The 26,159-nt window shown below is 42.5% G+C and overlaps 1 protein-coding gene and 1 long non-coding RNA gene across 4 annotated transcripts in view; both read left to right on the top strand.

The window, feature by feature from the left end:
- GTF2A1 (general transcription factor IIA subunit 1) overlaps positions 1 to 5,944 on the top strand; it is a 42,653-nt gene extending 36,709 nt beyond the window's left edge. For all 3 annotated transcript variants that reach the window (XM_051826193.2, XM_051826194.3, XM_089322700.1), the window contains exon 9: positions 1,132 to 5,944. In XM_051826193.2, coding sequence (XP_051682153.1) covers positions 1,132 to 1,239 — 108 coding nt within the window. In that variant the 3' untranslated portion in view covers positions 1,240 to 5,944. The remainder of the gene's footprint in view (positions 1 to 1,131) is intronic.
- Positions 5,945 to 20,417: 14,473 nt separating this feature from the next.
- LOC103351677 (uncharacterized) overlaps positions 20,418 to 26,159 on the top strand; it is a 45,403-nt gene continuing 39,661 nt past the window's right edge. The window contains exon 1 of the long non-coding RNA XR_016226829.1: positions 20,418 to 20,608. This is a non-coding gene — a long non-coding RNA (uncharacterized LOC103351677). The remainder of the gene's footprint in view (positions 20,609 to 26,159) is intronic.

Genomic DNA, 26,159 nt, shown 5'->3' with positions numbered 1-26,159 from the left:
TAGTAGAAATTCTGTATGTAGCATTACTTACAGTTAATTCTAGAAGTTGCCTTTGTGATTTTATTAGTTAGAAAAAGTTTCAGCTGCTGAGATTAGGGAAAGCTTTTGTGGAAGACACTGTCACTGTATTTTTGAGGTTGACCCTGGAAGTGTATATGCAGGGCCCGCTCTGTGGCTTAGCAAGTAAAGCCACCGCCTGAAGTGCCGGCATCCCATATGGGCACTGGTTTGAGTCCCAGCTGCTCCGCTTCTGATCCAGCTTTCTGCTATGGCCTGGGAAAAAGGTGGAAGATGGCCCAAGTCCTTGGGCCCCTGAACCCACATGGGAGACCCGGAAGAAGCTCCTGGCTTCGGACTGCCGCAGCTCCAGCCATTGTGGCCAGTTAGGGAGTGAACCAGTGGATGGAAGACCCCTCTCTCTCTGCCTCTCTTTCTCTCTCTGTGTAACTCTGACTTTCAAGTAAATCTTTTTTTTTTTTTTTTTTTTGACAGGCAGAGTGGACAGTGAGAGAGAGAGACAGAGAGAGAAAGGTCTTCCTTTTTGCCATTGGTTCACCCTCCAATGGCCGCCGCTGCAGCCGTCGCACCGCGCTGATCCGATGGCAGGAGCCAGGATCCAGGTGCTTTTCCTGGTCTCCCATGGGGTGCAGGGCCCAAGCACCTGGGCCATCCTCCACTGCACTCCCTGGCCATAGCAGAGAGCTGGCCTGGAAGAGGGGCAACCGGGACAGAATCCGGCGCCCCAACCGGGACTAGAACCCGGTGTGCCGGCGCCGCAAGGTGGAGGATTAGCCTACTGAGCCACGGCGCCGGCCCCAAGTAAATCTTTTTTTTAAAAAAAGTGTATATGCAAGCCTGGTAGGATGTATTTAACAGAGAAATATTAGCTACTTTAATGAACATAAGTTTGAGAAGCTATAAAAATAAAAATTACAGATAAATTCATTACTTGTTTAAAACCCACCTACTGAGAGAATTTTGTTTTGTCAAGTTAAACTTTATTAAGAAACCAGTATCCAAATATGGTCTTATATAAGACAGTGTTGCAGGATTTTGTAAATGGATTTTTATTGTCCTTAGTTTTCTCATTGTGTTTCTTATACTCTTTAAATTTTGTTTTTGTTTATTTAGATACATAGGAGTAAAAACAAATGGAAGTTTCATCTTAAGGATGGCATTATGAATCTTAATGGAAGAGATTATATATTTTCCAAAGCCATTGGAGATGCAGAATGGTGAAGAGTCGCCTCTTTTCTTTTATAAATAAAACAAAAGAAACTTAAAAAAAAATTTAAAACAGACGGTTTGAAACTTGGGACATAGACCAACCAAAATTTCACTTCTGCATGTCAGAAAAGTGCAGTAGAAGCAAAGCTACTGGAACAAAGATAGACCTTGACAACATAGACACTACTCTAACTGGCAAGCCATGGAACTGTAGCACCTGGGGTTGTTGGGGGGTGGAGGGGTGGGGTGGGTTTTGTGTAGGAAAACCATAACTGTTGATTTTAAATACAGGTACCTGCCACTGGTAATTAGCATGTAAAGCTTTCTCTATATTCCTTCCTCCAACTTGGATTCAATCAGAAGATAACTTGTTGGAATGAACTGAAGAAACTTCCCTTTTGATAGATTGAATTGAAACTGCTTATTGTATGTGGTTATATTTGGTAAAAATTGCGTGTGAGGTTTTTACAAAAGGGTAAGAATTACGGTGTTGAATTTTAATTCACTTGTATAAGAAAACAATTTAAAACTCATAATAGGTCTTAAATATTTTTACTTGCTGTTCTCCCTCAATAATATATACCTCTTCCTTCCTGGCTTAATGAAACAGCTACTTATATTTAAAGGAGGTAATCAGTGATCACAGTTTAAAGAAAGAATTTGACCCAGGTATGAATATTTTAATTAGGTTTTCAGACTTATTAAATGCAGTTTGATGACATGGGTCTTGACTGTGTTGAATGGAATTAAAATGACAACTTTAATTTCCTTGCCAAAAGTTTATTTCTTTTAGTTACCACCTTAAAAAGAAACCCCAAATTGTCTCCTCAGGAATACACTTTTTTGACAGAGGACCATCTGGTTGAGTTGTATTGCACATGAGCGTTGGCCGACTTTCCTGTTGGCTCCAGTATGTGCTTACACATGTGTTTAGTCTTTTCCCATTCAGATAACATTCTGTGCGTTGAAGCATAGAGCAGGTGATGAGGACCTAGATTTTTATTAAGAAATTTAGTAATGTAAAGATCTCTTGTGTTTACTAGTAAGAAATAAAAGACTTACTATTCTAATTGAACAAATTTTTTAGAAACAGCTTTGTAATTTGAGAGGGAAATTTGGGGGATAGGAAAGGGGATGGGCCACTAAAGTACATATTTACCTCTTCATTTGGTGACCCTTCCAGGCCATTGATAATACAGACATGGGCTCCAGTTTGCACATCTGGAAGAAAGCATAGAAATTTGACTTGTACATTAAAAATAATAGAAGTGTAATAAGTGTATTGAGAATGCATAGTTCTGTATTCTGTAAGGGGCTCAAAAGAACAATATGGCACTGCTGTGTTGAGCGTGAATTAGCTGCTTGGGAGAGCAGCAGAACACTTGTCTTCACTTTTGTGTTCTTGAAACTGATTTGACTTCATGGATTATTTTAACAAAATTAACATGTGTTTAAGTTGCTTGCCTGTTGATTTTTTTTTTTAGTCTTCCGGTTTTGTCTTCCTTTTATTTGCCTTTGTGTGTTTCCAGAAGTAACACTTAAACACTTTAAAGTTTATTGCAAAGAAGAAAACTGTGAGCTATTATATAGTGTTTTTTTTTTCTTCCTTTTTTTAAAACATAAGTCTTTAACCTTTTCAAAAAGCCCTTTTTTTTTTTTTTTTTACTCCTACTTCACACCCTACTTACCCACTTGGTCGCGTTAAGTTCTCTGAACTTTAGTATAAACCGTGGTGTCTAGCATGCTAACAATTAGGTTTTATTTAGATGCCATAACTGGTAATACAGTTTTTATTTTGGTTATACTAATTTAGTTCTTTGAGGGAAGGTTTGTTTACCCTCTATTTGAAAGCAGACACAGGTTTATTAAGACAGAGAAGAGGAGGAAGGAGAGAGTAAGATCACAGAAGTCCTGTTGCTCACTTACCCTTCAGTATAGTGCTAGTAGGTTTCTATTTACACATTGAAGAAGTTAATGACCTGAACTACCTATGAAAATTTAGCAGTGCTGCAGTGTTGCTTAAGTGAAATGCGTTGGCTGTCTAGTAGTTCTTATGCTACTGAAACTTGGATTATTGTATCATATTCAGCTCATGTCTTCGGCCCCCAGTATAGACAAACATTCATATTAACAGTGGCATTGTATACTGACCTGTTTTTATAACTTTATTTTCAAACATGAACAACTACTGCTTTCAGAGTGACTCATTAGAGTTCTTTTGAAGCAGGAAACAACCATTTGTATTTGCACCTGTGTACTGCATATTAGGCAAATGCTTTTCTTTTACCTGTGAAAATACTGAAAGCTGGTTCAAACAACACTTCATACCAAATCGTGCTCTTATATATTATGTATTGTGTTAACTTTTTAATCAAATAGCATGTTTTAGTTTTATTATAGTGGCTTTTACTATAAGAATGTCATTTGCTTATCTTTTATTGTACTTGAATTCTTAATCATGCTTTTAACATTGTATTTAACAAATCATTTCATTAGGTTACTACATTAAAATGTCATTCCTTTGAAAAGGCAAGGGATTCCCACTTTCAGAATTTTAAAATGAAAGTAGCTTATTCATGGAAAGGGGGAAATAGTTGAGTCTTGGTATTAAAACAGTGGTTTCAGAAGAGGATTTATTTTGATTTGCACAGATGATGATGGCACCTTTTACTTAAAAACAAAAAGAAAATTAACGTTAGAAATAGTGCTAAGGAAAATTCACACAAAATTACCATATAAAGTGTGGGAATGTGTGCCTTTCAGTTACACAAGGAACTCTTGCTTAGTAGTTATTTGGATAATCAAACCACTTGCATGCCTGAGAGCACATTTAATCTCCATGGAGTGCCACTTGTGGCTGAAACAACTCTGTAACGTGCAATTAGTACCTAGAGTAAATGTCTGTTTGAGGGAGATCTCTATATTGAGCGTTTATTTTTTTAAATGCTCACATTTCTTTATTTTAATTAAATGCCATCAGAATGTCACATTTTTACACTGTTGCCTTTTTTAAAATCAAAGCCACTCTGATGTTATTCTTTGATTACATCAAGATTTGAGCAGTGCGTATAGTGATTGAAATGTGTTTTTCACAGCATAATAGATGCTGGGTTTTGAAAACTAGAACATAAAAATATAGTATCTTTTGTGTAAAGATTTTCTTTTGCTATAGGGAAAATCGGCAATTTGGTTTTCCTTTTTTCTCTGGCTTTGATGGAGGAATGAAAAGTTGTCTCCCTCTAAGGGTAACCTTTCTATTATCTCATAGCAATAATATCATTATTATCAGAGGGTAAAATATAAGAAACAGACATGATTTCCCTTTATAACATAACATTTTCTTCCACTTGAGAAAAATTCATTTATTTTCAGGTTATTTCATCTTGAATTTTTTGAGCTTTTGTGCAATGTAATATTTTATTGATCTGTGTTTGTACATTTTCAGTTTGTTTCATGCCTATCTCCTGCTTACCTGTCTGAATCAGCTATAGCAGATTTTGAATTCATTGGTTGAAAAATAGTTGTTTTATATGTTTTCTCATGGGTTTGTGTTAAATAATTTTGCATTTTAATCCTCTATTATGCTATGGAAATTATTATTTACTTTTTAAGCCTGCCTTAGTCTATTTTTGTCATTTTCTATGGTTTAAAGAAGAACACACCAAACTTACTATTTTTGTTTTGAGGAACAAAGGAGTTTTTTTTTTCTTCCTTTTAAGGGAAGAACTGCATTGAGTTAATAATTACTCTTTCCGTCAAGTTTCCTTAAATCAGTCCAGTATGTATCAGGGCTGCAATTTTGGGGGAGGGGCTAATCTTTTTTGCTGTTCTGGGCTACTGTTGTCAACTGCTGTTGTACATACTGTTATGTCTAAGGGCGTAAATATATTTATTATGTTTGTAAAATTCATTCTGTACAATTGCAGATCAAGGTTGCTCTTCTGTGATATATGGGATATTATGTTTTAAAAACCATCTTGGAATACAATTAGAGAACTTAGTATTTTGATGTACTAAGACCTATTTTAAGTTTAATATTTTACCTTTGCAAAAACTTTAATTAAAGATGTTATTTAAAAAAAGTAACGTTGCTTGCTTTGCTTATTAGAATATGACATTGTTATATAGATTACTGAATAAAATCATGCAATTGAGAAAGGAAATTGCTTTACATTTGTTAATGAGGATGAGTTTAACTCGAAAAAAAGGTATCATTAAATTCTGTACCTTTAAGATAAGTAGATTGGGATGTCAATCTGAATTATTAAACTCTTAAAAATTCTTAATAGTAGCTTTTTTAAAAATTGTATCTTCTAGAGACAATTTAGTTGGGGCTAAATTCACATCAACAAAATGTCACTAAAACTGGATTAAAAAGTAGCACATTGTATTAAATGGGTATTTTCTACTCCAGAACATTGATTACTTAGCATAATATTTGAGAACATTATTTTCTTCTCTGTTTAGCTAAATCTTTTTCTCTTAGTTCAGAGTTTGTAAATAATTGCCTATTAAGAGAATTGGATTATTGAGGTTTGTATTACATATTGAATATATTTTGTGTTATTTTTAAAGATGCTAAATAATTAGCAGGTATTTTAATTTTTCAAATGGTTAAGAAAGCAAGCTTGCCTTTTGTAGCTTTTTTATCCTGTTAAAACTAGGAAACGTGCAGTTTTAACTATTAATCATAATAAAGATATTTTATTTATTGGCAGCAAGTCTTGTATTTTTGCAGTGTAATTCAAGCTCTTACATTGATTACAATCTTTCTGGCCTCAGTATCTCCATCTGCAAAACAAGATTTTAAAAATTTTTTAGATTTTATTTATTTTAGATAGAGAAATCTTCCATCTGATGATTCTATCCACAAGTGGCCACAGCAGCTGAGCTAGGGCTGGGACTGGGCCAGGCTGAAGCTGGAAGGTAGGGACGCACTCCAGGTCTCCCACTTGGGCAGTAGGAACCCAATCACTTGAGCCATCCCTTGCCGCCTCCCACTGTGTGCATTAGCAGGAAACTAGAATTGAGAGCAGAGCTAGGACTGGAACCCAGGTGGTCTAATGCAGGTGTCACAAGCAGTGTTTTAATCACTAGGGTGATTGCCCTTCCTAGACACTTAAGATTTTGAGTGTCAAATGAGGTAAAGTTACTAGAATGGTGTTTGGTATAATGAGCACTCAGATGGCACAATTATTTGCTTACATGAAAGGGAAGTGTTTTTTTTTTTTTTTTGACAGGCAGAGTGGACAGTGAGAGACAGAGAGAAAGGTCTCCCTTTGCCATTGGTTCACCCTCCAATGGCTGCAGCGGCAGGCGCACCGCGCTGATCCAATGGCAGGAGCCAGGTACTTCTCCTGGTCTCCCATGGGGTGCAGGGTCCAAGCACTTGGGCCATCCTCCACTGCACTCCCTGGCCACAGCAGAGAGCTGGCCTGGAAGAGGGGCAACCGGGACAGAATCTGGCGCCCCGACCAGGACTAGAACTCGGGGTGCCGGCGCCGCAAGGCGGAAGATTAGCCTAGTGAGCCGCGGCGCTGGCCGAAAGGGAAGTTTTTAATGGCTAAAAAATAACAAAAGAGAATGTGATCTGATTAAAGAGAAACAATGAAAGATTTGGTTAATACCCAAAGAAATAAAGCCTGAGAGGTCCAATGATGTGCCAGTGGGAAGGTGAGTGATGAATCTAAGTTTGGGATAATGAAACAATGGAGGAAGGCTTTTAAGCTTCCATCCTGCCCAAAAATGTCCTGAATTACATGTGTAAAATAGAAATTTCTCAGAGCTAAAACAATAGAACCGTAATAATTTAAAATGTAAGTGATTCTCCTAAACATTAGTTGATTCTGCCCAGTTCCTTTGAGGATACAAACATTGAGAGTTGTCAAGGCTTTAGCAATGGATATGCCTGGTAATGTTTCCTTCATTTTGAAAGGTGCTCACTAATCTTGTGAAGTTGAGAGAAACTTATACACTAAAGATGTCATAGGTTAGGGAGGCAATGCTATACAAGTAGGGCCAGAAAACCAACAAAATCCACCCAGGTTAGTTTAAAGAGATAAAGGCTTTTTTAAAATGGATTTTAAAATTTATATAAGGTGAACAAATTACATTTGTTTCATATAGGCAGATGTAGGAGCATAGCGGTTCTTCTCACCCCACTTTCCCTCCCACCTATTCTCCCACCCTGCCTCTTCCTTCCTTTCTTTTTTCTTTTAATTTTTACAATGATGTACTTTATTATTTTTTTTCCCAAAGAAACCTTTTATTTCATACCAATTTCCTAAGTACAACTTTAGGAATATAGTGATTCTTCCCACCATATCCACCCTCCTGCCCCTCCACCCAATATCCTCTCTCTCTCATGCCCTGTCTCATTCTCCATTACGATTCATTTTCAGTAAACTTTATACACAGAAGACCAACTCTGTACTAAATAAAGATTTCAGCAGTTTGCACACACACACATACACACCTGTTTAGGAACAGGTTTTACAATTATAATACAACTCATTGAGGACAGAGGTCCTGTGTGGGAACTAAGTATACAGTGACACCTGTTGTTAATTTAACAATTAACACTCTTAAGTATGACGTCAGTGATCACCCGAGGCTCTTGACATGAGCTTTGTAGGCTATGGAAGCCTTTTGAATCCACAATCTCTGTCAGTAGACAAGGCTATAAGCAAAGTGGAAGTTCTCTCCCTTCAGAGAAAAGTACATCCTTTGATGGCCACTTCTTTCCACTGGAGTCTCACAGATGTCCCTCATGTGGGACATTTTTTTTGCCACAGTGTCTTAGCTTTCCATGCCTGAAATGCTCTCATGGGCTTTTCAGCCAGACCAGAATGACTTAAGGGCTGATTCTGAGGTCAGAGTGCTGTTTAAAGTGATTGTCATTCTATGAGTCTGCTGTGTGGGCTGCTTCCCATATTGGAAATTCTCTCCTTTTTAATTCTACCTATTATTATTACCAGACACTTGATCTTATTTATATGATCCCTTTAACATTTAATCCTATCTATATGATCACTTTAACATTTAATATGATCATCTTAACACTTAAGATGTCATTTTTACCACCCAGTGTAATGGGATTTGGGGTCCCATGGCAAATTTTTAAGCTGTATTCTTAGATGTAAGTCCATAGGAATGTATGCAGAACACTACAGCTTTAGAGTTACAAACTTCATCCTCCCTCTCTTATTCCCATTCTTACTTTTTACTGAGATCTATTTTCTATTTACTTTATTCATATATGATTAACTCTATGTTAAGTAAGGAGTTCAACAAATAGTATGAAGAAAAGAAAAAAAAAAACAGTCAAGACAAGGGCTGTTCAAGTTATTGCTTCTCCAAGTGTCAATTTCACTTCTACAGATTTCCTTTTAGGTGCTCTGTTAGTTCTCACAGATCAGGGAGAGCCTGTGGTATTTGTACCTTTGGGACTGACTTCACTAAGTATGTTTTCCAGATTCATCCATTTTGTTGCAAGTGACTGGATTTTTTTTTTTTTATCACTGTGTAGTATTCCATAGTGTATATATCCAATAGTTTCTTTATTCGGTTTTCAGTTGATGGCATTTCGGTTGATTCCATGTCTTGGCTGTTGTGAATTGAACTGCAATAAACATGGGAGTGCAGATAATTCTTTTATTTGCTGATTTCATTTCTCTTGGGTAAATTCCCAGGAGTGGGATGGCTGGGTCATATGGTAGGTCTATATTCAGATTTCTGAAGTATCTCCAAACTGTCTTCCATAGTGATTTTACCAGTTTACGTTCCCACCAACAGATTAGGGTACCTTTTCCCCCATATCCTCACCAGCATTTGTTTGTTGATTCTTGTATGAAAGCCATTCTAACTGGGGTGAGGTGAAACATTGTTTTGATTTGCATTCCCCTGATGGCTGGTGATCCTGAACATTTTTTCAAGTGTCTGTTGGCCATTTGGATTTCCTCTTTTGAAAAATGTCTGTTAAGTCCTTTGCACATTTCTTAACTGGGTTATTTGTTTTATTGTTGAGTTTCTTGATCTCTTTATATATTCTGGTTATTAATCCTTTATCAGTTGCATTGCTTGTAAATAATTTCTCTCATTCTGTTGCTTGCCTCTTCACTTTCCTGAGTGTTTCTTTTGTAGAACAGAAGCTTCTCAGTTTGATGTAGTCCTATTTGTGAATTTTGGCTTTGATTCCTGTGCCTCTGGGGTCTTTTCCAAGAACTCTTTGCCTATGGAATGTCTTGCAGTGTTTTCCCAATGTTCTCTAATAATTTTATGTCATCAGGTCATAGATTTAGGTCTTTAATCCATTTTTAATGGATTTTTGTGTAATGTGTAAGGTAGGGGTCCTACTTCATTCTTCTGCATGTGGAAATCCAGTTTTCCCAGCACCACTTGTTGAAGAGACTGTCCTTTTCCAGGGATTGGTTTTTGCTCCTTGATCAAATATAAGTTGATTGTAGATGCTTGGATTGATTTCTGGCATTTCCATTCTGTTCCATCGATCCATCCATCTTTATATATATATATATATATATATATATATATATATATGTATAAAGTTAGAGGCAGAGGCAGAAAGAGAGAAAGAGGTCCTCCATCCACTGGCCCACACCCCAAATAACCGCAATGGCTGGAGTTGCACCGATCTGAAGCCAGGAGCCAGGATGCTCTCCGTGTCTTCAATGCGGGTTTAGGGGCCCAAGTGTTTGGGCCATCCTCCACTGCCTTTTCAGGCCACAGCAGAGAGCTGGATCAGAAGTGGAGCAGCCGGGACTTGAACCAGCATCCAAATGGGATTTTGGCATTGCTGGCAGCAGCTTTACACCCCACACCACAGCGCCGGCCCCTATCCATCTGTTTTTGTACCAGTACCAGGCTGCTCTGATTATAACTGCCTGTAGAACATCTTAAAAATGAGACAAAGGTTTTTAATGGCTGTTTACTTTCAGCAGAAAACATGTGGGATGTTAGTTGTTTTGGCTTCTCAGATGTTAGAGCACTCTCCTTATGTTGCTTTATATACCAAGTGGGCTGGAGAATAGTCCACATCTCTGTTAGAACATAGAACTAAGTAGCAAGCTGAGGAATCACCTTTCTGCATCCAGAGCTGGTCTAATGTGATGCCTTGACTTTGAATCTGGAGAGGATTAAAATGAAGTTGCAATTATCTGTCACAGGTCCTGTCTACTACAGGTCAGGGCTGATGGTGTGATGATCACTGAGCGATGATGCCTGCCAATGGCAGCTTCCCAATCAGACTTCCTGGGCAGGGCCGTGGATTTGCTCCCGTGATTTAATTCTTGTCTGAGCTTGATTCTGCAATCTAGCCTTCCAGTCAGTTCCTTTTCTGCTTAAAACTGCCAGTCTGTTCCTATTGTTTATAACCAAGAAACATACAACTCAGTCATCTGGGAATGAACCACAGTTAGCATTGAGTTGGTGTCAATAATCTCGAAAACCAGTGTTTGTGGCTTGGCTCAACAACAAGCTTACATGTCTGGTATTTATCCATTTGTAACCTGGGATAAACAAGGTTGATTTGCAGCAGAACTCTGGAAGAAATAAGGCATGGTCTTAAGAATCACGTTTCTGTGTCCTGTGGGGAGTCTTCTACCTTCACATTAACCCCTTCCCAGGAGGCATTCACTATCTTATCTAAGTTCATCAAAGGAGAAATGTGACAACATTTGTGATACCAGTAATCACAATTGTGGTTAGCTGATTGATTATCCTGGAGCATAAAGAGATTTGCGTTTTATTTAAGCCTGTTATATGTTACATCAGCTACTTGTTCCAGAAATATGAGTCCTTACGATATGTACTATGATAAATTCAGACCCAATATAGCCCTTTTTTTAAAAAAAAAGATTTATTTATTTGAAAGGCAGAGTTACAGAGAGTCAGAGAGAGCGAGCTTCCATCTGCTGGTTCACTCCACAAATGGCCATAATGGTCAGATCTGTGCTGATCTGAAGCCAGAAGCCAGGAGCCAGGAGCTTCTTCCACATCTCCCACATGGATGCAGGGGCCCAAGGACCCAGGTCATCTTCCACTGCTTTCCCAGGCCGTAGCAGAGAGCTTGGTCAGAAGTGGAGCAGCTGGGACTTGAGCCAGTGCCCATATGGGCTGCCAACACTACAGGTGGCAGCTTTATCTGCTACACAACACTGGCCTCCCAATGTAGTCCTGATGGAGTTCTTGCTTGGGAAGATTGCAGAGTCAGTTCAAGAGTCCTCGTTCCTAGCATAGCCATTCGCTGGAGGCCAAGCTGTGGGCTTGCCTACACAAGGCCACTTGTAGGGCATGAAAGAGCACAGACTTTTGCAAAGTCGGATCTCCCTGAACCTGTTCTAGCAGAAGTCTACCTGCCTTGGGCTTCTCTGGCTAAAATGTCTGCTTTCTGGGTGTGAGTATTCATCAGCCCTGGGCCCTAACCCAAGGTGCCACTTAGTTCTGTATTATAGAGTGTGTGTATGATATGTGCTTAATGTCATTTCCATGTGTTCTTTGACATGGTCTCTCTATTGCAGAGCCTTCCACAGCCAAGGGAACTTGCGTGGAGAATTGTTATTTACAAATAGGGCAAGCAGTAAAGGGGGAAGATGGTTGCGGAGAGATTCTATAGACCTAGCTTTTAATGGAGCTGAAAGAAATGCTTAGAAATACTGATTCTGATGAAAAGATGAGGACTGGACTAGGAGTGGATATTCTAAGTGCCAAATACTTTGCCTGCTCTCTTAATTCTTAGAATAGCCCCCAAGCTTGGGTTCATTTACAGATAAATTGATAGAGCTTCATAGAGGCCAAGTAATTTGCCTAACATGGCATAGCAAGATGATAGGGAACCTTGACAAGACTAGCAGTGCCAGACCAAGACTTCCCACCCTAGCACAGTTAGGTTGAGATAGCTCTCTCTGTTCTCTTAGTTTGTGGGAACAAATGGTGTCTGCTTTAGGTAAACCTGTTATTAAGAGGCTCTGACCCAGTAACACTTGGTCTCAGTTTCTGTTCAAAGGTGGTACTCTGGGATCCCTCCTTCACTCTGCTCTCTGCACTCACCACCCTGAAAGAAAGGGACACAAAAACACTACCAGGGACCATGACAGTGAGGTCCCTCCAGAGTTACTCCACACCCTTGGGATCAGCAAGACAATCAGTCAGGGTTTCCCCCCTCAGATAGTTAAAGGAGCTACAAGAAAATAATGTGTTTTTAGCAAGCAAGGAAGAGAATATTTGGTTTGCCCAAATAACAGTTGTCTACACTCAGCTGTCATCACTTCTGGTGAGTTTAATTAAACAATAGAAGTTTATACCCAAGAGAGCTCCCTCTGGCAAGGTGGCTCTGGTTTCTAGGGCTAGTTTCACAGCAGGGTACACTAACAATATAAAAACTCAGAGGCATATGTCCTGTGTTTTTTTTCTATGGGTAGAATGTTGGCATGGTCGTCCCTGCCAAATTCATGTTGCATTGGAAGGTGGGGCCTTTGGAGGGTGCCTGGCAGCCCGTATTGCCTGGGCTGCCCAAGGTAAAGCCGTCATGCTGTCCTCCCGGGCACATTTTGCAGCGCTGGTGTGCCCAGACCATGAAGCAGTCTGTCGTGGGAGGAGCAAACCACGGAGAGAACTGTTGGCAGAGAATATAAACAATTCTAAGGCAGATTAAATTTGATGTGCTTTTTATTATTACCATGTGCCAGCAATCCTAGATGATGTCAGTGATAAAAACACACCTTCCCCAGGGACCGCCATTGTGGCACAGCAGGTTAACGTGCCTCGGAAGGCAATGGAACATAACCCAAGTACTTGGGTCTCTGCCACCCACACAGGAAACCCAGTTGGAGTTCCTGGTTTTGGCCTGTTCCTGCCCTGGATATTGAAGCCATTTGGAGAGTACACCAGCAAATGAAAAAATCTCTCTCTCTCCTCTCCCTCCTCTCTCTCTCTCCTCTTTCTCTCCCTCTCTCCCCTCCTTCCCTCCCTCTCTCCCTTTCTTTCTCTCTCCCCCTCTGTCTTTCTCCTCCCTCTTCTTCTCTTTCTGACATTCTGCCTTTTAGATAAATAAACCTTAATAAATAAAACTACTCAAATGAAAGATTATTTTGTTCTAATAGGTCTAATTTCCACAGTTAGAGAATTATTTTCATTTTTCTTAGCTGTAGTCAATTACACATACAATTTGCCATCTTAACCATTTTATTTATTTATTTTTAACTTTTATTTAATGAATATAAATTTCCAAAGTACAGCTTTTGGATTACAATGGCTTCCCCCCCCCCCATAATTTCCCTCCCACCCACCAACCTCCCCTCTCCTGCTCCCTCTCCTCTTCCATTCACATCAAGACTCATTTTCAATTATCTTTATATACAGAAGATTAATTTAGCATATATTAAGTAAAGATTTCAACAGTTTGCACCCACACAGAAACACAAAGTGTAAAGTACTGTTTGAGTACTAGTTATAGCATTAAATCACAATGTACAGCACATTTAGGACAAAGATCCTTCATGAGGAGTAAGTGCACAGTGACTCCTGTTGTTGACTTAACAAATTGACACTCTTGTTTATGGCGTCAGTAATCACCCTAGGCTCCTGTCATAAGCTGCTAAAGCTGTGGAAGCCTTTTGAGTTCTCCAACTCTGATCCTATTTAGACAAGGTCATAGTCAAAGTGGAAGCTCTCTCCTCCCTCAGAGAAAGGTACCTCCTTCTTTGATGACCTGTTCTTTCCACTGGGATATCACTCGCAGAGATCTTTCATATAGGTGTGTGTGTGTGTTTTTTTTTTTTTTTTGCCAGAGTGTCTTGGCTTTCCGTGCCTAAAATACTCTCATGGGCTCTTCAGCCAGTTCCAAATGCCTTAAGGGCTGATTCTGAGGCCAGAGTGCTGTTTAGGACATCTGCCATAATATGAGTCTGCTGTGTATCCCACTTCCCATGTTGGATCGTTCTCTCCCTTTTTTATTCTATCAGTTAGTATTTGCAGACACTAGTCTTGTTTATGTGACTCTTAGCCCTAGCATTATGATCAATTGTGAACAGAAATCGACCACTTGGATTAGTGAGATGGCATTGGTACATTTTTTAAAATATTAATTATTGGAACAAATTACAGAGAGATGTTCCATCTGCTGGTTCACTCCTCAAATGACCACAGAAGCTGAGGCTAAGCCAGACTGAAGCTAGGAGCCAAGAGCTTCATCTGGGTCTCCCATGTGGGTTTAGCGGCCCAACTACTGGAGCCATCTGCTGTTTTCCCAAGTGTATTAGCAGGCAGCTGGAATGGAAGTAGAGCAGCAGGGACTTGAACCGAAACCCATATGGGATGCTAGTTTCGCAGGTGGTGGCCTTATCTGTTACACCACAATTCTGGCCTCCATCTTAACCATTTTTAAGTGTACAGTTCAATGGTATTAAATACATTGAGTTTTAATAATACATTGTGAGCTTCACTTATGTTACATAAATATAATAAGCCAATCAAAACATATTGTATGATTCTACTTAAATGAGGTATTTGCAGTAGCCAAATTCTTAGAAAGTACAGGTGCTGTTAGGGGCTGGGTAAAGGAGGATATTAGGGTTTGTTTAATGGGTATAAAGTTTAACCATCTTGCAAGATGAAAAAGTTCTGGGGGCCTGTAACACACCCAAAGTGAATATACTTAACACTACTGAAAGTAAGTTGAAGATGGTAAGTTTACACTGTGTGTGTGTTTGCCACAATCAAAAAATAAGAGAAAAGCATACATATCTTTTAATAAACATTGTGTTCCCTGTGGAAGTTAATTTGGACAACTTCCAGTTACACAGCCAGGCACCAATAGGACAGGCACACCCACCTTGGTTTGTTTCTGGACTAAATTCCTGTGGGTTCAGAATTGCTGCTCACTTGGATCTCAGCTCCTGCCTCCAGCTCCTGTGACAGTACATAGTTCTGTGTTTAAATGGTAATTTAGAAAGGACTTGTTGGAATAAAATAGCTTTAAGGAAAGAAACAATTTAATTCCTCAATCGCATCTTTCAATGAGACCACTGGGAGCTTTTATTTTGTTTCAGGATGAAAGAAAGTGTACAAACAGTGCAGTGCATTCCTTTTGGTTGGTAAATGCAACTTTTAGTCCATACATGAAAGACATTCATTTCATTTCATGATTATTGCTAAAAATAACTGTACTGGGGGAAGGAGTATTTAAAAATGAAACCCTCTGCATGTCAAATATGCTAAAAATTGGGCATTTGGATCAGATCCTATACTTATTTGACAGCTTTTTATTAAAGGTAGAAATAGTGGCATCATGGAAAAAGCATGGGCTTCAGAATTGAATAGATCTGAATTTGATTTCAGGCTCCACTCTTTTGTTTGCTTTTTTGTTAAGATTTATTTACTTATCGGGATACACAGCAGATTCATAGAATGGCAGATGTCCTAAACAGCACTCTGGCCTCAGAATCAGCCCTTAAGGCATTCAGAACTGGCTGAAGAGCCCATGAGAGTATTTTAGGTATGGAAAGCCAAGACACTCTGGCAAAAAAAAAAAAACACTAAATGAAAGATCTCTGCGAGTGAGATCCCAGTGGAAAGAACAGGTCATCAAAGAAGGAGGTACCTTTCTCTGAGGGAGGAGAGAACTTCCACTTTGACTATGACCTTGTCTAAATAAGATCAGAGTTGGAGAACTCAAAAGGCTTCCACAGCTTTAGCAGCTCATGACAGGAGCCTAGGGTGATTACTGATGCCATAAACAAGAGTGTCAGTTTGTTAAGTCAACAACAGGAGTCACTGTGCACTTACTCCTCATGAAGGATCTTTGTCCTAAATGTGCTGTACATTGTGATTTAATGCTATAACTAGTACTCAAACAGTATTTTATACTTTGTGTTTCTGTGTGGGTGCAAACTGTTGAAATCTTTACTTAATATATGCTAAATTAATCTTCTGTATATAAAGATAATTGAAAATGAATCTTGATGTGAATGGAAGAGGAGAGGGAGCGGGAGAGGGGAGATTGGTGGGTGGGAGGGAAATTATGGGGGTGGGGGGAAGCCATTGTAATCCAAAAGCTGTACTTTGGAAATTTATATTCATTAAATAAAAGTTAAAAGAAAAAAAGATTTATTTACTGATTTGAAAGACAGAGAGAGAGAGAGCGAGCTTGCATCCACTGGTTCACTCCCAAAATGGCCACAATGGGCACAGCTGGACCAATTCAAAGCCAGGAGCCAGAAGAGTCTTCCAGGTCTCCTATGCAGGTGCAGGGGTGCAAGGACTTGGGCCATCTTCTACTGCTTTCCCAGGCCATAGCAGAGAGCTGGATCAGAAGAGGAGCAGCCAGGACTCAAACCGGTCCCCAAATACAATGCCAGCACTGCAGGCAGTGGCTTTACACACTACGCCACAGCGCTGGCCCCGAGGCTCCATTTTTTTCTTGACATACTTTGGACGAGACCTTGGTCTGTCCAGTGGGGAAAATAATACTTCCCTTGGAAGGATGTTTTGCCATTAATGAGGGAGAAATTGAATTTAAAGAATCTAGCACAGGTATAAGAGCACAGAAGGTATGATATGAGCTAGTGTACTTTTTAAAAATTTATTTTATTTACTTGAAAGAGAGTTACTGAGAGGTAGAGCCAGAGAGAGAGAGAGAGAGAGAGAGGTCTTCCATTCCGCTGGTTCACTCCCCAAGTGACTGCATCAACCAGAGTTGAGCTGATCTGAAGCCAGGAGCCAGGAGCTTCTTCCGGGTCTCCCACACAGATACAGAGGGGACCAAGGAGTTGGGCCATCTTCTACTGCTTTCCCAGGCCATAGCAGAGAGCTGGATTGGAAGTGGAGCAGCCGGGACCTGAACCAGTGCTCATATGGGATGCTGGCACTGTAGGCTGGGGCTTTAACCCACTGTGCCACAGCGCCAGCCCCTGGGGCTAGTGTATTTGTTACTTCTGGTTGTACAGCACATCACCACAAACTAGGTTGCTTAATACAACATAAATGTATTCTCTCTAAGTTCTGGAGGCCAAAAGTTCAAAGTCAAGGTGTCAGCAGCCCCATATTTTCTCCAAAGTCTTTGCAGAGAAAATCTCTCCTTGCTTTTACCTGATGTTTCTTGGCTTTTAGCTCCAATCTCCTCTTCATTTTCATACAGCCTTGTCCTCCATATCTGTGTCTAATCTCTCTCCTTGCCTTGAAGAGTTAAAATTGTATATGTGCGGGTGTAAAAAGTTAAGCTTAAGCTTACAGGTTTAAACCTTCCTGGTGCAGCTGTAAAAATAAGACAGAGTGAAGTAGCACCTTGACAGTAGGGACTCCATTTTGGAGCACTTGAGACTCCATTCTGAGAAAGCACCCCCCCACCATGAGACTCTGGTCTGAAACTATGATCTCAAATAGTCGGACAATAGCAGTGCACTACATCACCCTTGGCAACACACAAAAACCCCCTAGCATGATTGCTCAAGCTTAAAAGTAGAAAGGTTGCACCTGGGTTACCTGGGCTAAGAATAAAGATGTGATTTGTCTGTGTCTTACATTAATGTCAAGTCCTAATTGCTAATTGTAATATTGTAACTGGTATTGTCAAGATTATGATAAATATTAATTTCACTTAGGTTTTAGGTTATGTTGACCCCAGTAACCATATACTCTCTTTTGATTTTATGTACTCTTTTGATTTTAGCAACTGTGTATAGCAACCGTGCATAGCAAGCATGTATTCCCCCCTTCCTGGTTTTGCAGTTTTTGCCTTTATAAACCCTAACCTTTGGTTATTCGGGGCTGCTCTGCTCTTGTATGATCAGACAGCCCCGGCATGCTTCCCCTTGCTGGTTGCATGAGAGAAAAGTCTCTTGGAGTCGTTCCTCGGGCGGTGGGCTTTTTTAGACTCTAACAGCCTCACTTCCATCAAGATACTTGTCATTTAATATAGGACTCACCTGGGTAAACAAGGATCCTCTCATCTTGAGTTCCTTAATTTAGTTAACGTCTGCGAAGACCCCTTTTTCCAAATATGGTCACATTTCTAAGCCCCAGGCTTGGCTTTCTCAGGGCCCCTTTGCAAAATGCTACAGCTAGTCATAAGTAACATTCATATTTCTTCCCTGCTGTACTTATAAGCAGTACTCTAGCAGAGCATGTCCAGTAAACAGTGCATGCCTCCCCTCCCTAGGCACATGTACAGGCAGTTTTTCCTGTCTTCTTTTTTTTTAATTTTTTTATTATTATTTTTTTTGACAGGCAGAGTGGACAGTGACAGAGAGAGACAGAGAGAAAGGTCTTCCTTTGCCGTTGGTTCACCCTCCAATGGCCGCCGCGGCCGGCACACCGTGCTGATCCAAAGCCAGGAGCCAGGTACTTCTCCTGGTCTCCCATGGGGTGCAGGGCCCAAGCACCTGGGCCATCCTCCACTGCACTCCCTGGACACAGCAGAGAGCTGGCCTGGAAGAGGGGCAACCGGGACAGAATCCAGCGCCCCAACCGGGACTAGAACTCGGTGTGCTGGCGCCGCAAGGCGGAGGATTAGCCTAGTGAGCCACGGTGCCGGCTTTTCTTGTCTTCTTATTCCACTTCTTGGTTCCAAGAACTCGATAGAACATAGAAGTGCCTTCATTTCTGCACTCTCTTGCCCCTAGATCTTAGTTTGGGTGTCCCCCAAAGGCCCAAATGTGTAAGGCTTGGTCCTCATGGTAGTGCTATTGGCAGGTGGTAGAGTTGTTAGGAGATGGGGCCTGGCGGGAGGCCCTTAGTTCATTTGGGGGCCCGCCCTTGGAAGGTAGTTCTTGCGAGGAAAGATGGTTATAAAAGCCTGAGCGGAGCCCAGCTGCTCGCTCTGCTGCCCGGCTCCTCGTGTGGTTCTGCTGTGTGCTTCTCCAGTGCTATCCTCTGCCCTTATCAGAAGCCAAAGCAACAGATCAGGACCTGGAGCCTCCAAAACAACTAACTTCTCTTTATGAAGTTAGTTGCTGCAGGTGTTTCGTTGTGGTGATGAAAAGCTGCCTAAGAACACTGGTACCGAGGAGTATGTAACTCTATATAACTATACCCGACGGTGTTGAAGTGCCTGTGGAACTGGTGTGTGAGAAGAGTTTGGAAGAGCGTGGGGATGCAGCCTAGAGAAAGCAGATGTTACAGGGGGTTCTGGGGAGGGCTTCGAAGACCCGAATGCTGATAGAAATGTGGAAGGTAACAGCCAGGCTGATGAGGTTCAGATGGAACTGAAGGTTCCACGGGGAATTGAGCCCCTCCCCTTTCATCATTGCACAGAAGCTGGCTTCATGGTGTCTACTGCCTGATACTCGACAGGAGGCCAGACTTCAAGGTCACGATGTGTTTCTTTGGTAGAAGAGATTTCAAGGCAGTAGCGCATTCAGGATGTGGCATAGGTGTTATTGGCTGTGCTGTTAGTAAATGTTACAGTGAAAATTAGGAACAAAAGGGAGCACAGTGGAAGGACTTGAGAAATTTGAAGCCTGGCCAGAGAAGGAACAAAGGAAAACCACGTTAGGGATGGAAGTGTGGATGGTGAAACCTCTTGCCATCCTCCACTGCCTTCCCAGGCCACAGCAGAGAGGTGGATCGGAAGTGGAGCAGCTGGGATACGAACCGGGTGCCCATATGCCGGTGCTGCAGGTGGCGGCTTTACCCTCTACGCCATAGCTCCAGCCCCCTCATCTTGGAAATTCTGAGGCAGGCTCTCACATCGCAGAACCAAAGGCTCAGAAAGACTGAGTTGTTCATGGAACCCCAAGGCCCTTTCCTGTGGCTCCCCCGGACTGTGGTTGGATATACTTCCCCACATTCAGGCAGGGAAGCACACCACAGATGCAGAGGGGTTCACACAGCCCGGGTGCAGCTCATGCTGCTCACAGACCCTGGCCTCGTCCATGTGGTGCTGGTTTTGCAGGCATGGAGAATGCAAGAGCCCCCTAATTCTCTGGCAAGAGGGAAGAGATTTTTCACACAGCTCTGGGAAGGAGACTGTCTGCCTGCCACCTCAGCTCAGAACTCCTCACCCAGTCTTTCTCTTCCTAGTCCATGGGTTGATAGTGACCCTTCAGTTTGGCAAGTTCTTGACCTTGTTCACGGACCTGATAGATTGGCTGAATAAGTGTCTGTAAGGGGCAGTTCATGATGCAGGTGTATTTCATGAAGGTTCGCTCTCTCTCTCTCTAAATTCCTCACAGAAAGATCATTCATATCTTGCAAAAACCAAAAATAAAAAAGAGGAGCTTTGATATTTAGATCGTGTTAGCCTTCCCCACATTTGGGAAAAACTTGACCCTTGGACGTGTTTGGATTTGGAGGCTGACTCTGCCGGATCCATTCTGGACCATCTGTTGCAGAGCTCAGCTGCCAGCCCCTGGACTCACGTAGTACACAGGTGAGAACGTCAATGTCCACACACAGCGTGCAACTCAACAGACTCCCTTTCAATCCCCATGTGAACACACGTGTAATTGACTCAAGGGGGAGCTCTCTTGCTTACTTTACACAAAGTAAAAAAAAAACCTAGAATTCTTTGTCATTTCTTAATAAAATCAAGCTCAGATTCGAGTTGGTCAAGGAGCAAGGCCATCCACAAAGAGCAGGGAACCTGAACTTTACAGCTTCAACTTTAAAGTGTTGGTTGAAGCGTTAGTCCTAGGAGAATTCCAGTCTTCTCTATGACCAATATTTAAAGGCAGGGGATTGATTTTGACCAGGGAGTTAATGCTATAGGTTAGTTACAGTAGGTGGATTTTGCTATTGGATTAGTTTGATTCGTTTACTGAGAGGCCCAGATAGAGATATAAGAATAGAACTTTTAAGAGAGAAAGTCATAGAACTGGCTGAACTGTCGAGCATTCTTGGATATCACCAAGATAGATCCTAAGACTCCATACATTGTTGGAAATTGAAAAAAAAAAAAAAAAAAAAAAAAAAGGCCGGCGCCATGGCTCAAGAGGCTAATCCTCCGCCTGCGGCTCCGGCACCCGGGTTCTAGTGCCGGTCGGGGTGCTGGATTCTGTCCCGGTTGCCCCTCTTCCAGGCCAGCTCTCTGCTGTGGCCCGGGAAGGCAGTGGAGGATGGCCCAAGTGCTTGGGCCCTGCACCCCATGGGAGACCAGGAGAAGCACCTGGCTCCTGCCTTTGGATCAGCACAATGCACCAGCCACAGTGCGCCGGCCGCGGCGGCCATTGGAGGGTGAATCAACAGTAAAGGAAGACCTTTCTCTCTGTCTCTCTCTCTCTCACTGTCCACTCTGCCTGTCAAAAAAAAAATATCAGTGGTGGATATCCAAGTGTGGCTTTTTTAAAAAAATATTTATTTGAAATGCAGAATTGCAGAGAGAGAGAGAGAGATCAATCTTCCATCTGCTGGTTCATTCCTCTAAATGGCTGCAGTGGCAAGGGGTGGGTTAGGCTGAAGCCAGGAGCTTCATCAGGGTCTCCCACGTGGGAGCAGAGACTCCAACATGGGATGTTAGAGCTGCAGACAGTGGCTTAATCCACTGCACCACAGCACCAGTCCTGCAAGTATGTATTTTACAGGAATTTATACCATCTAGGGAAGAGCCAGAAGTTAGAATTGAAGCAATCTCCCAATTAAATGTGCTCTGAGGAGAGAGCGCCTAGAAGCTGAGCTGGGAAGGTGAACACCAAGGCAAGGGGGAGGCCTTCTCGTGGGCCCTACCATGAATAAGCAGCATTTCATAAGGCCAACTACAGCATGATGTCACTTCATCTCTCTTCTGTGATGCCGCTCAGCTGAAATAAAACCATATCCAAATACTCCTGATCTTGGCTGCCTGGGCTGTTGCTGCCTTCTACTTTACAGTGTCCTTCCAGGGCAAGGGCACTTTTTTCTTACTTGTACAGAGGCCCAGTGCTGGCTGTGGCCTCGTCTGTGCGTCAGAGAATCAAGAGAAGTTGTGTCTGCAATTATGTCACATGTTGAAGAGACTGGGTCCCACCTGACACCAACAATAGTTCACGAGACACCAGCAGCAGAAGGGGGTTCCTGCAGATGGAGCTGGAGGTGTAAGGCAGAACTTCATGACTTGAACTCTAAGCCTCAAGTGCATAGCAAGTGAGCCTTGTTATTGAACTGCTTAGTCCTTGAGAAAGTTGCTGAATTCTGGGGCAGCAAGAGCCCTGATGTTGGTCACCTCTGGCCTTTGCTTTTTTTTTTTTTTTGACAGAGTGGACAGTGAGAGAGAGAGACAGAGAGAAAGGTCTTCCTTTTGCCGTTGGTTCACCCTCCAATGGCCGCTGTGGCTGGCGCACCGCACTGATCCGAAGGCAGGAGCCAGGTACTTATCCTGGTCTCCCATGCGGGTGCAGGGCCCAAGCACTTGGACCATCCTCCACTGCACTCCCTGGCCACAGCAGAGAGCTGGCCTGGAAGAGGGGCAACCGGGACAGAATCAGGCGCCCCGACCAGGACTAGAACCTGGTGTGCCTCCGCCGCAAGGCGGAGGATTAGCCTATTGAGCCATGGCGCCAGCCCCACCTCTGGCCTTTCCATTGGCCTTGTGTGCATGCAACATCATCCTAGTCTCAGAATGCCATGATGGGAAAAAGTGTGGGGAATACTATGAAGTGTCACTTGTCAAAGGACGTAGATTTGGTGTCTTAATGGAAATATGCTGTCTTCCTTGTTGTTTGGTTTCCAGAACTAGTATACACTAATATCAGAAATTAGTAAAGTGGGAAAATATTTGTTGAGGAACTGTGGGCTACAACTGGTTTCATTTTTTTAATTTCTATTTTTATGTATTTTTAAAAAAGACTTATTTATTTATTTGAAAGAGTTTCACAGAGAGGGAAGGAGAGGTAGAGGCACACACACACACAGAGAGAGAGAGAGAGAGAGATCCTTCATCCATTGGTTCACTCCCCAGTTGGCTGCAATGGCTGGAAGCTGCACCAATCAGAAGGCAGGAGCCAGGAGCTTCTTCCAGGTCTCCCAAGCAGGTGCAGGGGCCCAAGGACTTGGGCCGTCTTCTACTGCTTTCCCAGGCCATAGCAGAGAGCTGGATTGGAAGTGGAGCAGCCGGGACACGAACTGGTGCCCATATGGGATACTAGCACTGAAAGCTGTGGCTTTCCTCGCTACACCACAGCACCAGCCCCTTTTACATATTTTTCAAGACGTATTTATTCATTTGGAGGAGAGGGGTATCTTCCATCCCCTGGTTCACTCCTCAAATGGCTACAATGGCCTTAGTAGATCCAGGCCAAAGTCAGAAGCCCAGAAATCCATCTGGGTCTCCCAAGTGGGTGATAAGGACCCAAGCAGTTGGGGCATCCTCTGTTGCTTTCACAGGTGCATTAGCAGGGAAATGTATTGAAAATGGAGCAGGGGCCAGTGCTGTGGTACTGTGGGTTAAAGCCCCCATCTGCTGCGCCAGCATCCCATATGGGCACTGGTTCAAATCCCAGCTGCTCAGCTTCTAATCCAGCTCTCTGCTATGGCCTGGGAAAGCAGTAGAAGATGGCTCAAGTCTTTGGGCCCCTGCACCCACACGGGAGACCCAAAATAAGCTCCTGGCTCCTGGCTTCAGATTGGCACAGCTCCGGCTGTTGCGGTCATTTGGGGAGTGAACCAGTGGATGGAAGACCTCTCTGTCTCTCTCTCTTTCTCTCTCTCTCCACCTTTCAAATAAATAAATAAATCTTAAAAAAAAAAAAAAAGAAAAGAAAAGAAAGCAGAGCAGCCAGGACTCAAGCAGCACTCCAATATGGGATGCTGGCCTCGCAGGTGGCAGCTTAGCTCTCTGTACAATAACACCAGACCCTACGTGGTTTCTAAGCCAGAAGTGTTAGAGAACCATACAGTGAACGGGCACAGTCTGCTGCAAATGCTGGGCTTTGGAAGATTAGGCACACAGAAGCATTCGCCTCAGAGTAGCTGTGGCAGTCTCTGACACTGAATAAGCATTCTTGCTATTCCAGTGTTAGTCCTGTCTGTCAGTGATGCACCCAGAACAGCTGAAGGCATCACTTTGTTGAAATGTCTGCAGACCACCCCCTGCATTTTGTTCTCTTTAATCATCTCTCTCCCTTTCTTAAGAGCCAGGGCTTCCACCCATAACTGTGCAGTGTGCAACCTCTACCACCTCTATATTAAGGGTTTTGAGGTTCTCCTTTGTGTGTGTGTGTGTGTGTGGATACATACATATATATATTTAGAAAACTTATTTAATAAATATATCTCCTTTTTATATTGAACAAAGGTCAAATTTTACAGTCTTTCATGCACGCCTCTCCATGATGTGGCTTCAGATGGCCCATGGAAGGATCTAACAGAATTTACAGACTATTTATAGAGTGGTAGACAGGCTTGGGAACCAATCAGAGATGGTAAAACACCTAGGTATTGGCTACAGCAAAGCTGTTACCACTCCTCAGGCAGGGAAAGCAAGGACAAAACTGGACTCTCGGAACCAGCACTGCAGTGCAATGGGTTAAGCCACTGCTTGCAATGCTGGCATCCCATATGAGTGCTGGTTTGAGTCCCTGTTGCTCCACTTTTTATCCTGCTCCCTGCTAATGTGCCTGGGGGAGCAGCTGAAGATGGCACAAGTCCTGCACCTATATGGGAGACCTGAGTGGAGTTCCATCCTGACCCAGCCCCCACCATTATAGGCTTTTGGAAAGGGAACAGGTAGATGAAAGATCTTTCTTTTTTTTTTTTTAAGATTTATTTATTTACTTGAAAGTCAGTTACACACAGAGCAAAGGAGAGGGAGAGAGAGAGTGAAAGTGAGAGAGAGAGAGAGAGAGAGAGAGGTCTTCCATCCACTGGTTCACTCCCCAGATGGCCACAACGGCTGGAACTGCGCCAATCTGAAGGCAGGAGCCAGGAGCTTCTTCCAGGTCTCCCAAGCAGATACAGGGGCCCAAGGACGTGGGCCATCTTCCACTGCTTTCCCAGGCCATAGCAGAGAGCTGGATCAGAAGTGGAGCAGCCGGGACTCGAACCGGCACCCATATGGGATGCCAACGCTTCAGGCTAGGGCGTTAACCCACTGCACCACAGCGCTGGCCCCTGAAAGATCTTTCTGTCTCCCTCTGTGTTTGTGTGTGCATGTGTGTGTCTGTCCCTCTCTTTGTAACTCTACCTTTCAAATAAATAAAATCTTTAAGAAAGAAAAAGAAGCTGGACTCTGTGGAGGCCTTGCAATCACAAAAGATCTGTAAACACGAAGTTGCCACTACAGCCAAGAAACAGGGTGAGAACTAGGAATAAATATCCAAACTCTAAACTGGAATCCAAAACCCCTGCCCCCGTTGTCAAACCCGCAGGAATCCAGAAGGCAAAGGAGCACTGGCAGTGCGACCCCTAGTGGTCACTGTGCAGGGCAGGAGAGCCGGAGGCTGCCTCTGTGACAATCTGCAGCACACGGCCCTCCCTCCTTCAGCCTGTGGATCCTGGGCATTATGGCACCGGTTCCTTTTCTGAATGGGACCGTAGCAGTTCACACGTGCGTGAGCTTGCTTGGCTTTACGCCTCTGCCTGGAAATGCCCTCCTCAGCACCGTCTTCTGTTCATGCATTTGAAATCCAACTCTACCTCTAAATCCCAGCTTAAACATGACCTTCTTGAAGACTTCGCTGATCCCCCTTTAGGCCATGGCTTGCAAAGCCTAATACATTTGCTCTCTGACCCAATACATTTTCTTCAAAACATTTGGAACCACTGCTCTAAACCTTTGTGGTCCGTTGTGGTTGCCATTGAGTCTCCTTGGCTGTTGCACATATGCGGTGTGGCTAGTAACACTGAGGAACTGAATTTTGTATTTAATTTAACTTCAATTTTTTTTTTAAATTTCATTTTATTTGAAATGCAGCAAGACAGAGATCTTCCATTCACTGGTTCACTTCCCAGATGTCTACAATGGCTGATGCTGGGCCAGACCAAAGCTAGGGGCCCAGAACGCAATCCTT

The sequence above is a fragment of the Oryctolagus cuniculus genome, chromosome 20 (genome assembly GCF_051225735.1).
Source record: "Oryctolagus cuniculus isolate XC-2025 breed Fujian yellow rabbit chromosome 20, ASM5122573v1, whole genome shotgun sequence".
Lineage (NCBI taxonomy): Eukaryota > Metazoa > Chordata > Mammalia > Lagomorpha > Leporidae > Oryctolagus > Oryctolagus cuniculus.
The sequence above is the reverse complement of the archived record's forward strand: the minus strand, read 5'-3'. Positions and strand labels throughout refer to the sequence as shown.